This window comes from Lacerta agilis, chromosome 10, assembly GCF_009819535.1.
Source record: "Lacerta agilis isolate rLacAgi1 chromosome 10, rLacAgi1.pri, whole genome shotgun sequence".
NCBI classification, from domain to species: Eukaryota; Metazoa; Chordata; class Lepidosauria; order Squamata; family Lacertidae; genus Lacerta; species Lacerta agilis.
The window spans coordinates 22,694,432-22,714,216 of NC_046321.1; the positions used below are offsets into that span (position 1 = coordinate 22,694,432).

Sequence of the window (19,785 nt, forward strand, 5' to 3'; positions counted from 1 at the left end):
ATCTCATGCTTAGTTGTCAGATATACAACCAGAGACAAAAAGCCGGCAAATAAACTTAAAAAAAAATAATTTGAAAAACCAGACAGTAACTAAGGCCTGCTGCTCCCGCCCTTGACACCCATTGGCTCATCAGCATAGCAACAGCCAATCGCACCCAGCCACGCTCCGGCGCCGGGAAACCTCACCTGGAAGGCTCCAATTGGCAGGGGGCAAACTCCGCCCCTCCCCTCCAACTTTCCTATTGGCTGCGTGTTTGGCGTGGTGCGCTGCCATTCGCCAGGGCGAGGGGCTCTTTCCCCCACCCGCGGCGTTTGCTGGTGATAAGCTTGAGGAGGAGGGAGGCGGGTTGACGTGATTAGTCGCTTTGGCCATCCAAGGGGCGCTAGTGGAAGGAAGCCTCTCGGAGAGGGGGCAGGGCTTTTAATTTCTTTCCCTCGACGGTTCCCGGTCCCTTTCCTTGTGAGAGCGCGTGGGAAGCAGGTGTGCCGCCGTAGCCGCACCAGGGTAGCACCGCTGCGATGAAGCCGCTTTGGGGTCTCGGCCTCCTCTGCGTTCTCCTCCTGGCCGGTGAGCGACGGTGGGGGATGGAGGCGTTTCTGGAAGGTTCGGCGGGTGGGCGAGCGGGACCGTTGAGGGAGCGACTTCCCCCCTTCCCCTCAGCCGCCCAGTCTTTGGGCTTAATTACTTGAGGACATAAGTTTGTGTGTGTTTTTGGGACGAACGTCCTCGTTTTATACTCTTCCCCCCCCCCCCCCCGTGAGGAGGAAGGTACTTAAATTGTGGGCGGCGGTTGAGAGAGTTCGTGTGTGGCAACGGTCCTCCCTCAGGGAGGCTTAACTTTCTGAGGATCCCCTGCTGAGTCTACGGCCTAAGGCCTTCAGCGCGCAGCCAGTCCCGAAGGGCGCTTAACTTCTGAGGAAACGGGGGTGCGAAAAGTGCGTGGCATGTACTTGGGTATTGGAAGATCCGTTGTTACCGAGTTTGTTAATTCAGTCTCTGTACATCAAACAGGGATTATTGGAGCGGGGGGTGTTGAAAGGATTTTTAATGACGATTAGGGGAGAGGCGAAGTCCCCTCCCCCCGTTAAGTATTCATTAAGAACACTTCGATATCTGCCCTAGCAGGAGACCTTGGTGGTGGGTTGTCATCATTGTGGGTAAAGAATGAAGTAAAAGTGGTCCGCAGGAGTGTAATTTAACTTAACATTGGGATGGGGATAGCAGCCATGTTTGGCGCTTCCAGCACGTTTGTCCTAAAGCTCCCTCTACTATGGTAACTAAGCAAGGAGGACTGAGCAGAGGTGACTTCACTGTTCTCTCTTGGGACCATCATTTGCTGCCTGCTTGTGCAGCAGCTTCTCTTTACCATCTGTCTGAAATTTGACAGAACTTTATAGCTGCCCCATGGTGCTGCCCCTTTCAGTTGGCTCTCTTGGCCAATCACCCTTAATGCTGGGGGTGGCTTTAAAGATTGCTTCATCAGCTTTGCTTTTTCATTCAAAACGGTTTTCACTTCCCATATACCCTCCTATGCATTTATTTAAGAGAGACTCCACATCGATGGTGCAAGCGGTGCAAGCCTGTATCATACAAGGAATAGAGGGCCCCACTTCCTATTTGAACCTAAGATGTTTCTCTGTTTCTGTTGTATGGATCAGCAAGTTTGCTTTGCGTGACTGATTTGATACTAATGTGTCCAAATTATTCATTTTGCAGCCTCAGTCCAAGCTGATGAGGTAGATGTAGATGGCACAGTGGAGGATGACCTTGGTAAAAGCAGGGAAGGATCTCGAACCGATGATGAAGTTGTTCAGAGGTTTGTTTTTAGAAATTTCTTTTAAAATTCATTCTTTCAACACTTTCCCCTCAAATTGCTTTAAATGAAACAAACCTTCAAATAGAGGTAGTTGGGATTGTGGTGCAAATTTAATACCTTGTTTAAAAATGATTGACTTCATTAGGTTGCACACTGACATACTTGTGGAATGTTTGCCAGTTTCTTAACTGGCAAACTGGAAAAATGCTACCTTATCAAACACAAAGTAACTTGCACAAAGTGTTCTAGGTCATAATCTAATTGTGAGTATTGGTGCTTTGTTAAATAAACTATTGTTGAAATGAAGTCTTAATCCAATAGGCATATTTACTTTTCCAAAAGAGGACTGGCGTGCCTAAGACATTGAATGCTTATTTAACACTGACTCGCTTGCAGTGAAAACTGCAGTTGCATAAAACAAGAAGTAACGGTTTCCATTGTGTAGGTATTTTGGGACTTTGCAACCTACAGATGTCATGAACATGCAAAATCAGAAAACAACCTTGGAAAATAGACAGCAACTAGAATAGAAACTGATTACACACGAGGGGCGGGGGGATAAACATGTCAAGTGCTGTTTCTGTAGCATTTGGCATGTGTATGGCCACAGGGAGAGTCATCTTTTGCAAGCTGTTTGGCTTTATGTTGTGAGACCAATTGATCATGTCCAGAAACTTGGTGACATTTAGTTATGTCCTTCTGCTTGCACAGAAGAAACACTGCTAGTGTAGTGGGCCATCTGGTTTCGCCTGTGTATTGGAGGCATTCTAATTGCAGCAAGGAACATACATTTATGTTTGCAGAAAAATCAGTTTACTGGTACTTGGAAAAATAAAGTTTTAATGGATAACCTTGTATTTCTGTCTACAGGGAAGAGGAGTCTATTCAGTTAGATGGTTTAAACGCATCCCAAATAAAGCAAATTAGAGAGAAGTCAGAAAAGTTTGCATTCCAGGCTGAAGTAAACAGAATGATGAAGCTTATTATCAACTCTCTTTACAAAAATAAAGAGGTAAGCTATATATACATATAATATGAGACAGTTAATATAAATGTTTGTATGTACATGTACCTGACTGCTTTGAAATTTTCACTCCAGATCTTCTTGAGGGAATTGATTTCAAATGCATCTGATGCTCTAGACAAAATACGACTGCTTTCACTAACTGATGAAAAAGCTCTTTTTGGTAATGAAGAACTCACAATAAAAATCAAGGTAAGATGCCACTTTGATTCCTTCAGCAGTTTTGGAGGATGTGTGTTACTATAAAAAATAATTTTAAGCTACTTTTTGAGAAGATATTTTAAAACGGGTGGGAGACATTTCTCCAGATACTGTTGGATTCCCCCTCCCACCAGCATGACCTGTGGTCAAGGATGGTGGGAGCTGTAGTCCAGCAACACCTGGTGGGGTATGAATCCATTAATTAGGAAGTGACATCATGCTATTGTCTTCCTTCATATAAAGGAAAAAACTGACTATAGGAAATAGAATGTCCTGCACTGTCTTGCAATGTAATCAGTTATAAAGTCATGTACATTGATGACCATTCAAACAGTGATATGTTAAACTGATAAATCACTCAGACTGGGTTTGTTTGTTTTACAGTGTGACAAAGAGAAGAATATGCTTCATGTTACAGACACTGGCATTGGCATGACTAAAGAAGAACTAATAAAAAACCTGGGTACCATTGCCAAGTCTGGTACAAGTGAATTTCTAAGTAAGATAACTGAGATGCAGGAAGAGAACCAGTCAACTTCTGAGTTGATTGGTCAGTTTGGTGTTGGCTTCTACTCTGCTTTCCTTGTGGCAGACAGGGTTATTGTCACATCAAAGCACAACAACGACACTCAACACATCTGGGAATCTGACTCAAATGAATTCTCTGTAATTGATGATCCTCGAGGAAACAGCTTAGGGCGAGGCACTACTATAACGTAAGTGTTGCAAGTACTTTCACTCATGGGTGGAAGAAAGTATAGATGTTAGACTTCTTTTGCACCAGATTCTCAAAAACAAAGGCTGAAGGCACAATTGTCCCTGTCCAGGCATTCTCTGCTTCAGGCTGCCTAGGATTAGGTTTGATGTCCCTTCACTGGGATGATCTCTAGTGGGATTTGTTTCTATAGGTCATTTGTGTTGGGGCTGTTCTGTGTTGAGAAAAGCAAAAACTTCAGATGACTACTTTTTGATCTTTTTGCTAATAAGTTGCAGGACTTTGTATTGTTACTACGTGTGGTGGCTTGTTTTGAAAGTAGTGCATAGTGTTTCCCAAGTATATGCTGTAGCATCTGCAGCATAAAGTTATTGGTCTAGTGAAATAATGTGCAGTGCTTAAATTTATTTTGTAATGTAAATTTATTTAAAAACTAGCTTGATTAATATTAATTTGAATAATGCAGATAGCCAGCAAGTTGTGTATTCTGTAAAAATCTTACGATCTGTTATTTATTACTTTAGGTATTTCTTTGTACAGTGAAAATAATGCAAACTTTAGTTGTAAAATAATGGTTTAGTTATTGGATTTTGCATCCTTTAGGATATATTTGAAGTTGCAGTGCAAAATTTGATTTTAATCAATTATGTGTGACTCCTATGTGACAGTGGGTAACAGTTGGCTTTGGGGCTAGATGCCTAGCATCTGTAATCAATTTTGCATATAAAGTTAAAACTTGGCGTAAGGTACAGACATTATACTCTTTTTTTCTAACTGTCTTTATCATTAAATCTTAAGATGAAGTCATTAGAATTGCCTAGAAATCATTAGAACTGCCTAGAAAGTAACTTTGTAGCTGATTGTATTTTATCAGATGTAGAGTCATATTAAAATTGAGTCTATATACAAAGCTGCAAGTTTTGCTGCTTAGAATTCTTGTTGGTCGCACAGTACCAAAAATAGGTCCATCTAAAACTTAATGTTAACAGTGTGGCTTCATACTTGCTTCAGTCTTGGTTAGCATCTCTAGTCCAAACTTAATTTAATAATGGCCCGTGTGGATTGGAGAGATTGAGATTAATGACAAAAACATCTTTTTGCACAAGTTTCTGCAAGGTCTGTGTAAGATCTAATCTGTTCCTTATGCAGCTTGGTGTATTTCTTGACTCTCCCAACAAAAAGCCACAGTTGCATCTTGTGATAAGGAAGGGAGTATTCTAGAGAAAAAGGGCCTCATTGTAATGAAAATATTGGTGCCAAAACCTGCTTGGTGATCTAAGGACATTCTATCCTCTCTCATCAAGAGGTGGCCAACTTTTTGCCTCTTTCACAGGGAAAGGGAGAATTTCTAATTTTTTATTGAGAGCAAAGATTTGCCATTTATCTTCAAAGTTCACAGCTGTCTCACAACTATAACATTTAATGTGCACACATATAACTGCTATGTCCTGAAATTTCTTATAAAATTATTCCCTTCACTCTTTCCTGCCCATGGCAAATGGCTGAAAATCGGGTTCTGCCAAATTATCAGAACAGCCTTATGAAAGATAAGTGATCAGATTTTAAAGTTGCTGAACTTCTCTAGCAATGGAATTCCTGGAAGCCTATTAGTTCTAGAACATGCTCATTGGCAAAAGCTAATGTAATTGTTGTATCTAGTGCAAATTAGCATTAGAGAGGTTGCTAATACTCAAATCAGGCAAAAATTGTTTTTGAAAAGAGAAGTGTATAGTAATTGAAATACCGAGGCTGTATTTATTTGGAGTATCCAGACAGAGCTGCCAACATGCTGGTAGCACGTACCAGTTGTATCTTGCATAGTAAAAGAGCTGGTCTGGTAATATTTTTATTGATTTTCCAGTTCAGATAACTTGCTTTAGAAGCTTGTAGGTAAAATTGTTCAGTTTTTAAATGAAAAGCAAATTGATGTAAAATATGTTGCTTTGAACTAAATGTAACAATGCATTTTCCCTTCTATTTCTCAGTCTTGTTCTAAAGGAAGAAGCTTCAGACTATCTTGAGCTGGATACAGTTAAAAACTTGGTCAGGAAATATTCACAGTTCATAAACTTCCCTATATATGTGTGGAGTAGCAAGGTAAACTTTTTAAAATATTGCTAACTTGTGTAAAATACTAAGAACATAAGTTGTATACAAGTTTAAAGATTGTTTGTGGAAACAAAGCTTTAAGTGTTGCTATTATCTGTGATAAACCAGTTTAACGTGAACGATAGATCCCAACTGAGCAAATGAGACTACCAAGCAAGATACAGTGGTGCCTCGCAAGACGAAATTAATTCGTTCTGCGAGTACTGTCGTACAGCGAAAATTTCGTCTTGCAAAGCACTAACGGGGGAAGAGCAGTTTGACGGGGGGGGGTCGGAATTTTTTCCGTCTTGTGAGGCAAGCACATTCAAAAATTCGTTTCTTGCGAGACAGCCTTCCGCTAGCGAATTGCCTTTCGTCTAGCTGGGCACCACTGTATAGAGTTTTTTCTGTCACATTGTAAATGAGGTTGAAACGTGCTTCCAGTAGCCAGAGGGCTTCTTATTGGATCAGTTTCATACAGTAGTATCTGCAAGGCACTTTTTTAACCTAAGCTGTTAAGATGCTCTGATTTACTGAAGCCTCAAAAAGCTGAAGCACCATTAACTTTCAATATTGTGGCTGCTAGACAATTGGAAACTTACAGACTTGGTTATAATCACAAAAGAATTACATGTAGTAGTGAATCGTATGATTCAGCATGTGGTTCTTCTGCTGGATATCTGTAGAATACTTACAGCCATACTTGCTAAAGTTCAGTTCTCATTTTCAGTGCTCATGGTGGACTTTACACCCTTAGCAAATAATCCCCTATTAAGCATTTCTCACCAATATATGAATGAACATTAACTATTTCTGCAGTACTGAAACTGTAGAAGAACCTCTTGAGGAAGAAGAAATGAAGGAGAAGGAGGAGGACAGATGAAGAAGCTGCAGTGGAGGAAGAAGAGGAAGACAAAAAGCCAAAAACTAAGATGGTAATATTTCTTCACATTATACATGCCTTTAATGTTAAAACAGCTGCCAACTGGAATTGGCTGAGTTAGTAAGGTTATCCAAACAAGATGTGTGTACATAGATTTAGGGTTGCATATCTCCAGATGAAAAATCTATTTGCTACAATTCTTTGGAGAGTGGTTTCAGAACATTTGAAATAAAATCAGATCCCTATTGGTTTTTTAACTCTCAAAGTGCCTTCCCTTTAGCCAAATGTCAGTAGCCTTCCACTAGAGGGAGGTACACAAAGGTTTGAAGAAGTAACCTTTTTTTCTTTTTTGGAAGAACAAGAGTTGCATGGGTGGTGACCCCAAACAGTCCCATGAAGCCTGGGCATCCTCAGTGGTTAGAGAACGTTGGGGATAGGGTAAAATGGAATCAGGTGTCTGGAATCCTGAACAGTAGCATTTTGTTTCAGGTCCCCCATATTTTTCTAATTATTTGGCCCAATAATACAAATAGCATTGACAGAAGCAAGACATCTATACGCGAGTGATACTTACTGATTGTTGCCAACAGTCTCAACACTTTGTCCTTTTTTTCTTTGTCATTTCCAAATTAATAAATTACTGACATGACAGGTAAAGCAACTATTATGTTTGTGTGATGCATATTTAGTTGAGTACCATGCCACCTAGAGTGTAGACAACTGCCACCATTTAACTTACATCACATGTAAAACTTGGGTTCTGCAATAATGTTAAAATACTTTACAGGTTGAAAAAAACTGTATGGGATTGGGAAGCTTATGAATGACATCACGCCCATTTGGCAGAGACCATCTAAAGAAGTTGAAGAAGATGAATACAAGGCTTTCTACAAATCATTTTCTAAGGTGTGCTTTGCTTTAGCATATTGGGATATAGAAAATTAAACTGCAGTGTTAAATGTCAAAACTTGCTTTAATGGGGTTGGGGGCATGAGACAAATGTGATTGGATGAAATTGGTAAGCTGATTTCAAGGCACATGCCTAGAGCTTAGTAAGATAACCATGAAAGTACTTACAATAGTTGCATGCTGTGATCCTCACTTACTGCCTGTATGAGGTACACTTTTAAAAAAACTACTAGATCCTGACTTAAATCAAGAAAGCACCAACTCTGTAACTTTCTTGCAGGGAGACTGATGAACCCATGGCTTACATTCACTTTACTGCTGAGGGAGAGGTGACCTTCAAGTCCATCTTGTTTGTTCCAACGACTGCTCCACGTGGCTTATTTGATGAATATGGATCCAAAAAGAGTGATTTTATAAAGGTAAAAATGTTGTAAATTTCTTCCTAGAATCATAGAATTGTAGAGTTGGAATGCAGGAATCTCAACATGCAGTCCCCTATCCAATTTGAAACCATATTGGACCCTGCTTAGCTTTCCAAATGTGCAAGCAGTTTTAATGCTTCTTGAAAAGTCAGTTGCAGAAATTGTCATTAATAACTTTGTTGTCTTATAGCTGTATGTCCGGAGAGTTTTCATCACAGATGACTTCCATGACATGATGCCTAAGTACCTTAACTTCGTCAAGGGTGTTGTAAGTATCTTCAGGAATAATGTGCAGTGACAACTTTCAACTCCAATTTTACTGCTAAGCCTCTATAAAATGTACTTTTTAACTGCAGGTAGATTCAGATGATCTTCCTCTAAATGTATCTCGTGAGACTCTACAGCAACACAAACTGCTAAAGGTATGTCAGTTACAGCAAGAGCTTTCTGTGGATGTCTTAATACAGCTTAAGAGCATGAGTTGTAGAACTTAAAAAGTACCTAAACAATTGTTTTGTCTAGAGGCAAAGCTGGAGTTTTCTCCTTTATTCAAGGGTTACCCATAATCAACATGCAGATGGGGTGTATCAGCAGAAAACAGGAGAGTTGGTTTTAATAGGAGTATTTAATAAGGGTGGATCATAATGCATATTGACCTAACAATTTGCAGAGTTTCAAAACTCTTGATGTTCTTGAAAGCTGTCATATGCAAGTGTCCTTTTTCAATCATTTGTTAGGTTATCAGGAAGAAACTTGTCCGCAAACACTTGATATGATTAAAAAGATTGCTGACGAAAAATACAATGAAACATTCTGGAAAGAATTTGGAACAAACATCAAACTTGGAGTTATTGAAGATCATTCAAATCGCACTCGTCTAGCAAAATTACTTCCGCTTCCAAACTTCTCACCATGAGACTGAATTGACTAGTCTAGACCAATATGTAGAAAGAATGAAGGAGAAACAGGATAAAATCTATTTCATGGCTGGATCAAGCAGAAAGGAGGTCAGTCATTTTTCATCACTGAATCCTACTGTGATTGTAACTTCCATTGCAGAAAGATGTTGCTATATCTCTATAAAAGTAAGACTAATGCCTTATTCAGGCTGGATAAATGTATGCTAGTAATGAAGAATGCCCCTTTCAGCATTTGGATCTTGAAGTACTGTGTGCTTATACTAGTATTTTATACACTCGCTTCGTAGGCTGAAATCTTCACCATTTGTAGAACGACTTTTGAAAAAAGGCTATGAAGTAATCTATCTGACTGAGCCTGTAGATGAATATTGCATTCAGGCTCTCCCAGATGTTGATAACAAAAGGTTCCAGAACGTAGCTAAAGAAGGAGTAAAGTTGAGGAGAGTGAAAAATCAAAGGAAGCCCGTGAAGCTTTAGAAAAGAATATGAAACCCCTTCTAACTTGGATGAAAGATAAAGCTCTGAAAGATAAGGTATGTACATACTAAGGAAACTCATATTCTTCTACTTGATGCCTTTCTGTGCTATGTTGAACTCACAACAATATTTCTTTTTCAGATTGAAAAAGCAGTGTTGTCTCAGCGATTAACTCAGTCTCCATGTGCTCTTGTGGCTAGTCAGTATGGATGGTCTGGCAATATGGAAAGAATTATGAAGGCTCAGGCTTACCAGACAGGCAAAGACATTTCTACAAAGTAAGTATTTAGAATTTTTAAAGTGCTTTCTAGTTAAAGAATTTATAAGTCAAACATAACATCTGCCAGCAGTCTTCTGGATGAAGGACTCCCATTTAGAACTTACAGGCTATATTACCTGGCTGATCATAAAGCTGTCTCATGGTTATCCCAGCTTCAAGGTCTCATAGGCCTTGTAGCATAGAACTCAAGTCACTTACTTGCTAACTAAGAGGGAGATCTTAGCATTGCAACTGGAAACTATCCCATAAGCAGTCTGAATACAGTTCGGAATTCAAGTTCAGCCACTCGTGGTCTTCAATCTGTTATGTTTAGTCTAGGGCTAACATGTCTTCCAGTACAAGGCCTTTCATTTCTACTCATAAATGCCTTACTCCTGCCTAAGAGTAAGATTACAGTCTCTCTTACACTGTATTGAACCTCTATGCTGGTTAAGAACTTTTATTGAGCCCAGGTTACCCTAGTTATATTGTGTGTTATATGTGAGAAAATAATAGGCAGGAGCTAGGTCATTCCTGTTTGCCCCCAAGACTGTGGAAGCAAAGGTCAGAATCGGCACCACTGTACTTGCCTTCCAAAAGGGCTGTAAGACTGATCTGAAATGCTGGCTGCTATTGAATTAATCTGTTATGTGTGGTTAAGATGTTATGTTACATTTTTATGTAAACTGCTTTGACCCTGGAAAAGGCTACATACAAAAACAAATACAAAGTACGCTTCTAAGTTATTCGTATGACAAATTGATTCATACTAAGATAAAAGAAAATAAATACCGTATTTTTTGCTCCATAAGACACACTTTTCCCCCTTTGCAAAAAAAAGCTGCAAAACCTTTAGCTGATCCTCAAAAAAGGCCTTTTGCCTTTGCAAAAACAGCAGCAAAACCTTTAGCTGATCCTCCAAAAAAAAAAAAAAACCCAAACCCCAGGGCTTTTCCCTTTGCAAAAAAAGCTGCAAAACTTTTAGCTGATTCTCAAAAAAAGGCCTTTTGCCTTTGCAAAAAACAGCAGCAAAACCTTTAGCTGATCCTCCAAAAAAAAAAACCCCAAACCCCAGGGCTTTTCCCTTTGCAAAAAAAGCTGCAAAACTTTTAGCTGATTCTCAAAAAAGGCCTTTTGCCTTTGCAAAAACAGCAGCAAAACCTTTAGCTGATCCTCCAAAAAAAAACACCCCAAACCCAGGGCTTTTCCCTTTGCAAAAAAGCTGCAAAACTTTTAGCTGATCCTCAAAAACAAAACAAAAACAAAACAAAACAGGGCTTTTAGAGGAGGAAAACCAGAAAAATATTTTTTTCTTGTTTCCTCCTCTAAAAATGAGGTGCGCCCTATGGTCCGGAGCGTCCTATGGAGCAAAAAATACGGTAAATAAACTGATCTTCAGTTTTCCAAAGTATATGGGATGGGGGAGATAGAAAGGAAGAATTTGCCACAAATGTTGACTTGATTGGATACGGAAAAGTTGTAGCTGCAACCAATTCTTTAAATCCTCCTCACTGTTTCAAAGATCTATGGGCTAGTCAATACATATCACTACATATTAAACTGTGTTGGGTGTAGTAAGAGTCAACTTTTGATTACAAATGTTCATGCCACAACAAAACCTTTCAAGTAAGATTCTAAAGCATTCTCAAATGTAGCATTGTAGTAGTCAGTTTTTAATCTGTTGAGAGCCGCTCAGCGTGGCTGGGAAAACCCAGCCAGATGTGCCGGGTATAAATAATAAATTATTATTTTATTTTATTATTATTATACATTTCCTCACCTGCTGCTTTGCAATCATGATTGTTACTACCTGAATAGCACCGATTCGTTTGTATGGGGCATTTTTTTTAAAGTCAAATGATGTAACTAATTTGGGGGTGTAGTTGGTAAATGCAAATAGTTCATCATTTCAAAAATGCCTTTTGGAACATTTCATATTAAACATTTTGCAGTTTGATAGAGAGGCTCTGAAGTGAATTTGGTATGCGTGCCACAACATTGTGGCAGTTTCTTACACTTAGGCTACAATCCTAGGCACAGTCATCTGTGAGTGAAACCATTGAAGATGGGACTTGCTTCTGAATAAACATACAGACAATTGCACTGCACAACACTTAAGTCTTCCTACAAATTGCAGTGTTGTCTTTTCCTAAGATTAAATTAACAACTCAAGGTCACCTATTTTAGTACAGTAACCTTGAAGTATCTTTACTGGTTAGCAAGTTTCTTTTTGAAAGTCTTGTACAAAAGTACTGTATTTAGTTAACCTTAAATATTCTTTCTTTACAGTTACTATGCAAGCCAAAAGAAGACATTTGAAATAAACCCTAGACATCCCCTCATAAAAGACATGCTCAGACGTATTCAGGTAAGAAAGTTCCTGGACACTGGGCATCTGTAGAGTCGGGTCCTGGTGGAGCTACTTGAATTCTACCTTTTGAAGCTGTATTAAAGTAACTTGTTACTTCTACCTGTAACAAAATACCAAATGCTGGGTAACTCATGCTGCAACCTATTTGGCTACATGTATGACAGCCCAGTGACCACAAGCTCATTTTGTTCTGCTAATTTTTTGCTTCTTAGGAAAATGAAGAAGATCAAACAGTTGCTGATCTTGCTGTGGTTTTATTTGAGACTGCTACCCTAAGATCAGGGTATCTACTACCCGATACAAAGGAATATGGAGAAAGGGTAGAAAGAATGCTTCGTCTGAGCCTGAACATTGACCCAGAAGAAAAGGTTGGTTAAAATGTCAAGGCAATTGGCATAAGCCTTCAATTCAGTTTAATTGGCTCTTCATTCAAGAAGCACGGTGGTATTCAGTACAGAATCAGAACATACTAATCTAATCAAATGCTAACAGAACTGTAACCAACTATTACTTAAAAGCAAGGCTGAAAATGTCCTATTAGCTAGCTATTTGGCCACTTACATAATTATAGAAATGTAAGAATTAGGAAAACAGTTGTCTGAGCAGAAAAGGAATATAATTGAAATTAAGCCTCAGCTGCTGTACATCACATGAAGTGCTTCTGTGGTATGGTTGCTTCATCTTATACCTAGTTTGGTGTGAATTTAACTAGAGAATATGCTTTTTTGAGGGGGGAATGCTAGGAACCAAACTGGAGCTTGTGCCCATGAGCCAGAGGTTCCCCGTGCCCAAATATCCAGTTGAACACACACTTAAATTTTATACTACTTCTCCAAAATGAAATCCCATGCACAATAATGTACCATGACTGCAAATGTTCCAATGGAAGTCTTGGGTGCTAATCCTGCATTGTCCACAGTGCCTCAACAACAACAAAAATCACACTTGGTATTGATTGAAAGTATTTTGGAGGATTTTTGGTTGGTTGGTTGGTTGGTTTTTTGTTCACTAAATAAAATGATTTCTAAAAGGTGGAAGAAGAACCAGAAGAACCAGAAGATGCTGCTGAAGAGGTAGAACAGGAAGAGGAAATAGAAGCTGATGAAGATGCTGAAGACAGTGAATCAAAGGTTAGTGCTATTGTGCGGGATGGTGCAAAACTTTACATAATTGAAAATGGAATTCTAATGCGTATTTTTCAAAAGGACATCATATTCCCTTTATCCAAATAATACAATATTGTGTTTCTGGTTGTTTAGAGCAAGCCTAATGTAGAGGCAAACTGTTTGAACTCATTTAAAGTTGCTAATAATTGGAGTGTTTTTGCTCTGGAGCAGTGTGGTGTCCTAGATGTTACTGGATTCTACTTCCTATCAGTCCCAACCAGTATGGCCAGTGGTCAGGAATGATGGAAGTTGGGAATCAATCAGTATCTGGAGTGCACCACATTGGTCATTCCTGCTCTAAAGTTGAGTAATTAAACCTTGCAAATAGGAATAAAAAATGGCTTATTGCCTAATAGCAGGCCTAGAAATAATGTTGAGATGCTTGTCCATTTTTTTTATAGGCAAGTGTTTGTGCCTTGAAACATTTGACTTAGTCTTTTCTTTGTCTCTCTTCCAGGAGCCCACAGATGTAAAGGATGAATTGTAAAGTGCACTCTCACAAATAGTATCCTGTGTCTGGGATGAAGCAGGAATGTGAACTAAATTTGTTTTGTTTTGGTTTTTTTTTTCACTGTAAAATGTTGGGGGGAGGCTTAGGGTTATGGGCAGGAGAGAATTTTTTAAGTTGCGTTTTTTAAACATTCCTCACAATGTAAATTTGTACTATTTAACTGACTACTTGGTGTAAAATCTTGTCATGTGTACAAAATTAAAATGTTCACACCATTTGCTGTATGGGGCAGCGGAGGTGCTTATTTACTTACCTTGAAATTAAGCAAAGTTAGTCTGTTAGCACAACAACCTTTTTGAAAGAGAAACAATGGAAGAAAAGTGGGAAAGGAAAACCCGTTAACTATTTTCCAGGAGATGCTTAATAATCAGAACTGATAAAGGTATGGGAGCACCATCTGTGTTTTAGAAAGTGTACACTATTCAGAAGCCTGAACATAATTACTTAAAAATATAGTGGATTGGAAATCGGAATCCATGCTATTCTGCTATTACAACAAAAATTGTTCACAGCTATAATAGGCAGGTTCTAAATTACTTGTGCTTCCTCAAACAAGTAGAATGCCCAATTTTCAAGTTCTGTATGTTTTTAAAAGAGGTTAAATTAAATTACTTCCCTGTTTTTTGTATGAAAATAGTGGACCTCATTTATTAACAAAACCTGACTAGTTGCTGTTTCAGAACAAAAAAAAACCTGAACACTCATTTCTTGCATAATTAAAATGTCTGTGAGTGATATGCAACAACGGAAACTTACAGATGGAAAATTGTGGTGCTGGAAGATGTAGCAAGGTGGAACTACAGCCTACATGATGCATTGTACAGTGGTGCCTCGCAAGACGAATGCCTCGCTAGACGAAAGGCATTCGCTAATGAAAGGGTGACTCGCAAGACGAATTTCCCTATGGGCGTGACTTGCAAGAAGAAAAACTTTCGCTTTTTTTGTCAAACCGTGCTTCCCCCGTCCGTGCTTCGCAAGACAAAATTTCCGCTAGACGGCAGCACTTGCAGAACGAATTAATTTCGTCTTGCGAGGCACCACTGTACCAAGGAGCTAGGCAGCAAAAAAATGAAAACTATAGCAGAGACATGTGGTCATGTGACAAGTTGAGCTTTGTATCAATTGTCAATTCTGAACTCATCCACAAGGTCTTCCTATATATATAGAACATATATGTCAATCTATAACAGTGGTCCCTAAACTAAGGCCCAGGAGCCGGATGTGGCCCAATCACCTTCTAAATGCAGCCCGGGAATCAGGGTGTTTTTTACATGGTAGAATGTGTGCTTTTATTTAAAATGCATCTCTGAGTTATTTGTGGGGCTTAGGAATTCGTTCATTTTTTTTTTCAAAATATAGTCCGACCCCCCACAAGGTCTGAGAGACTGTGGACCGGCCCCCTGCTGAAAAAGTTTGCTGGCCCCTGATCTATAAGGTGGTAAATTCTGAACAGCAGCAGTGATACCTTCCACTGCAGGAAAAAAGTCTAGTTGGTACAGCAGTTAACTATAGACACCTTATATTAAACTGGCTGCTCTTAACATAGATTTAAAGGACAATCATAACCATTTCTACTCAAGAAGTACTAGTGAACTCATTGAGGTAGATACATTAGGATTGTTGTTGTCGTTCAGTCGTGTCCGACTCTTCGTGACCCCATGGACCAGAGCACGCCAGGCACGCCTATCATTCACTGCCTCCCGCAGTTTGGCCAAACTCATGTTAGTAGCTTCGAGAATACTGTCCAACCATCTCATCCTTTGTCGTCCCCTTCTCCTTGTGCCCTCCATCTTTCCCAACATCAGGGTCTTTTCCAGGGAGTCTTCTCTTCTCATGAGGTGGCCAAAGTACTGGAGCCTCAACTTCAGGATCTGTCCTTCTAGTGAGCACTCAGGGCCGATTTCCTTGAGAATGGATAGGTTTGATCTTCTTGCAGTCCATGGGACTCTCAAGAGTCTCCTCCAGCACCATAATTCAAAAGCATCAATTCTTCGGCGATCAGCCTTCTTGATGGTCCAGCTCTCACTTCCGTACATTACTACTGGGAAAACCATAGCTTTAACTATACGGACCTTTGTTGGCAAGGTGATGTCTTTGCTTTTTAAGATGCTGTCTAGGTTTGTCATTGCTTTCCTCCCAAGAAGCAGGCGTCTTCTAATTTCGTGACTGCTGTCACCATCTGCAGTGATCATGGAACCCAAGAAAGTGAAATCTCTCACTGCCTCCATTTCTTCCCCTTCTATTTGCCAGGAGGTGATGGGACCAGTGGCCATGATCTTAGTTTTTTTGATGTTGAGCATCAGACCATATTTTGCGCTTTCCTCTTTCACCCTCATTAAAAGGTTCTTCAATTCCTCCTCACTTTCTGCCATCAAGGTTGTATCATCAGCATATCTGAGGTTGTTGATATTTTTTCCGGCAATCTTAATTCCGATTTGGGATTCATCCAGCCCAGCCTTTCGCATGATGAATTCTGCATATAAGTTAAATAAGCAGGGAGACAATATACAGCCTTGTTGTACTCCTTTCCCAATTTTGAACCAATCAGTTATTCCATATCCAGTTCTAACTGTAGCTTCTTGTCCCAAATAGAGATTTCTCAGGAGACAGATGAGGTGATCCGGCACTCCCATTTCTTTAAGAAGCCTTTCCTAAGGCTTACCTACAGAAAATACACTTCACACAGATTTATGAAACGTGATTTTATTGCACCACCACTTTTAGGGAGTGAAAACCCAAGGAGGCAACCATCCATCTCCAATCCCTGTTGTTTTCATCAACTGGGCTACCCTCCCACCACTGGAACTAGCTGTTCTTTAGTGGGTGTCATTTTGCTGCCTCTTACTACACAGGCTGCCATGCTAGAACCTATGAGGCCCCAACCTGCAAATCCACCTCCATTACAGCCACTTACGGTCAGCTGCTTATTTCTGCATTGTAGGGGATTGATGATGCTCAGTGTTCCTATTCTATGAGATACCTTTTGCTCTTGTTTCACATCTTAGTCCCTGCCCTTGGGCTGACAACCTGACTCATTGATCTCTGGAAGTCACTCTGCAGACCTTTTTCAACAGAAGGGTAGAAAAGCTTAACACCTCATCAAAAACCTACAGAAACCGTTTTAAGGAAAAGGGGGGAAATAGTACTGGCATATTGTGCCATATGTAGAGAGCAATGCTACAGATACATATTGAGGCAAACCAGACAGCTAAGTAAAAGACTGCCTTGTATTGCATGGGAGGAAAAACATTTTGACTCCAGAAAATGGGCATACACTAGATGACTTGTATAGCCCATGTTGCCAGAAAACTGAAATTGCACAGGTTCAGTTATAAATACTACAGAGCAGTTCATGGAGGAACATAATCCTTGCATCATCACTGTTGTGGAGGCTGAACTTCCCGATTTCTTTCTTTGAGCCCCAATAGTTCTGTTCTGAGTTCTCCAGGCTTGGGAGGAATTTCCGGTATTGTCTAAAAAAAGAAAAAAGGCAAGTCATACTGATATCAAGAACCACAAGTTCAGTTTTTAAATTTATAGCTTTGCACACTTAGTTGAAACTTCTAGGTAGATGAACCATGATAAGGTGCTAGCTCTAACCAAGGTGTGGGCTTCTGGGTATTGCTGAACTACAACTCCCATTAGCCCCAGCAAGCACAGCCAATGGGCAGGGATAATGGGTTCAGCAACATCTGAAGGGCCAAAAATCCCCCACGCTGCATTTCAAAATGCACATTAGGATAAAAGGCTAAAACAATAAAGGAATATTTTGAACTGCCTTTGGACACAGATCTGCAGGCTTGGGGAAAAGAGCAAGGTGTTCACAGCCATCCAGGCAACAGAAGATCCAACTAACGTGTTTCTCCTAAAATAAGACACCGTCTTATATTTTTTTTCCCTCAAGAAAACACACTATGGCTTATTTTCAGGGGATGTCTTATTTTAACCGCATCACATCGGTACGCTGCATAGCCACGCCTCTCCAGGCTGTTTTAATGGGAGGTGCTGCATCACTATGGCTTATTTTCGGGGTATGGCTTATTTTCGGGGAACGGCTTATATTTCGCAAATGCATAGAAATCCTGCTATGGCTTATTTTATGGCTATGTCTTATTTTAGGAGAAACGGTATTGCTCAGCAGCTCATCTAAGACCTAGGCTACTGAAGCTGCCTCCTGTCTCGTGGGATGGACAGTTTAAAAAAAAAAAAAACAACCTACAGTCTTGGGAGAGATATATTGCCTCTCAGAGCTGTGTTGACCAGTGTTACTGTGTTTTATGTAAGCTGTCCTGGGGGGTCCTTCTGAAGTTGAAAGGTGGAACTATTTCAAACAAACCCATACATAAATGGTGGGGGGAGGGGAGAAGCCACTTACAAGATCAGGCCTGTAATATCGATGGACAACTTCTGCACCAGCAAACATGGCCAACATACTTGCACTGAACATTTTCAGGTAGCGAGGCCAAGCTACTCCTGCAGGCATAGCCAAGAGCTACTAGCAGCAACTGGAATACAAGTAAAAGAGGAAGACAAAGACACTGACTAGTGAAGAAATGGCATGAACTGATGACATAAAAAGGAAAAGGATGAAGACCAGGATAGAAACACAGGTGCTGGACGTTCTGGCAGTGCCTATCGCTGGCTGTATCCAACTAATAATGCTCAAAATAAATCAATCCATAGACCTGACTAACTTAAGCTTGTTGATTACAATGGATCTACTACACTAGTATGACTTGCATACAACCCTCATTCCTGAAAAAGTGACATCTTATGCTTGAAAAGCATTTTTACTATCATCCTTCCTGTGCTTTTTCTTGCTCAAAGCCACACAGCAAATCCCCAACACAGAAATGGAAAAACAGTTTTAGGCTGCACTCCCATGCACAATTACTTGGAAGTATGTCTCATTGCACACAGTAGAACTTATAAGTAGATGTGCATGGGACTGCAATTTCAGTCCCATGCGCATTAAGAAATCGTTGGCATGCAGTGGGCTCCAATCCAGGAAAATTTCTGAAAGCAAAGAACACATTAGTTTGTCACGGCATAAATTTGTGTGCTAGCTGTGCCCATTCCTGGAGATGTCAGATCTGGCCACGGTGATACATTAAGGTTACCAGACGTCCCCGGATTTACAAATCAGTCCCCATACAAAACCCATTGATATTGAAAAGTGTCACCGGATTCATTGAAAAAAATCTGGTAACCTTATGATATGTACCTTAGGTACAATCCGTTTGGATTAATGAAACATACCCTAGATGGCAGAGTCTTTATTTCAGTAATCTAACCTTGAGGTTACCAGAGCATAGAGAGTGGTTGGGCTTTCCCTCTCCAGATAAGGGCCACCAGCCAAAGCTGATGGAAAGCACTCTGCGAATGATTGTATTGTAAATTGGTATTGTTATAATGAGGCTATTCTTGGAATCTAATTGAAAACAAAACAAAAAATTATCAAAAAGAAAGAAAAGAAAGCACTCTGTGACACAGGCCACCTCAAGTAACAGTTGCAAAGGATCCAGCAAAGGCTCAAGAACGACAGTCTCTACGGTGGGAGAAGTGGGTTGCCTGCGGGTCTCTTAAACGGTTCTCCCAGACCCAAGAAGCCAAGCAAATCCGCCATGTGACAAACACGCATCTTGCCCAACGGACACGCTTGTCCTTCCACAACGCCAAAAGGCAAGGCAGGGTCTTCCCCACGGAAAGGGGGATGGGGGGGGCTTTTCTTCCATGAAGCTCTCTGGTTGCTAGCACCGCCCTGAGGTTCCCGCTTACCTGCATCAGCCCTGATCGCTGGCGCGTCGGTGGCGGAGGTTGATCTCACGAAGGACGAGCCGAAAGAAGGTTCTCTTTGGCCGGACCAGGAGCCAATAGAGGACCCGGAAGGCAAGAGCAACGCGCAGGCCAAGAAGTCACGTGTACAACAAGCTGTTACGTCCCATCACTCCATCCCCCTCTCCTGGAACTTGACAGCACCCTAGAGATAGAAATGTGAAATAGCGTGTAGCCTTTTCATTCAA

General features: G+C 40.4%; 2 protein-coding genes across 2 annotated transcripts; one reads left to right on the forward strand and one right to left on the reverse strand.

The window, feature by feature from the left end:
• Positions 1-377: 377 nt before the first annotated feature.
• HSP90B1 (heat shock protein 90 beta family member 1) lies at positions 378-13,986 on the forward strand. Its single transcript, XM_033161493.1, is given in 23 exon segments — positions 378-567; positions 1,717-1,816; positions 2,687-2,828; positions 2,916-3,032; positions 3,426-3,757; positions 5,742-5,853; positions 6,665-6,718; positions 6,720-6,779; positions 7,515-7,541; positions 7,544-7,633; positions 7,918-8,055; positions 8,249-8,326; positions 8,415-8,480; positions 8,796-8,817; positions 8,820-8,950; positions 8,952-9,065; positions 9,243-9,411; positions 9,414-9,511; positions 9,597-9,733; positions 12,004-12,082; positions 12,298-12,453; positions 13,117-13,215; positions 13,709-13,986. Coding segments are annotated over 23 exon segments (2,400 nt in total). The 5' UTR covers positions 378-518; the 3' UTR covers positions 13,739-13,986.
• Positions 13,987-16,453: 2,467 nt separating this feature from the next.
• C10H12orf73 (chromosome 10 C12orf73 homolog) lies at positions 16,454-19,680 on the reverse strand. The gene is made up of 3 exons (XM_033163100.1): positions 19,541-19,680; positions 18,138-18,267; positions 16,454-17,235 (listed from the first exon to the last, which is right to left on the reverse strand). Exons 2-3 carry the CDS (start codon positions 18,243-18,245, stop codon positions 17,140-17,142), a joined length of 204 nt encoding a protein of 67 aa, XP_033018991.1. The 5' UTR covers positions 18,246-18,267; positions 19,541-19,680; the 3' UTR covers positions 16,454-17,139.
• Positions 19,681-19,785: the final 105 nt, after the last annotated feature.

Coding starts and splice junctions, on each gene's coding strand:
- C10H12orf73 (XM_033163100.1), bottom strand. CDS start 18,245: ATGCCTGCAGGAGTAGCTTGGCCTCGCTACCTGAAAATGTTCAGTGCA. Junction 17,236..18,137: donor GATATTACAGGCCTGATCTT/GTAAGTGGCTTC, acceptor TTCTTTTTTTAG/ACAATACCGGAAATTCCTCC.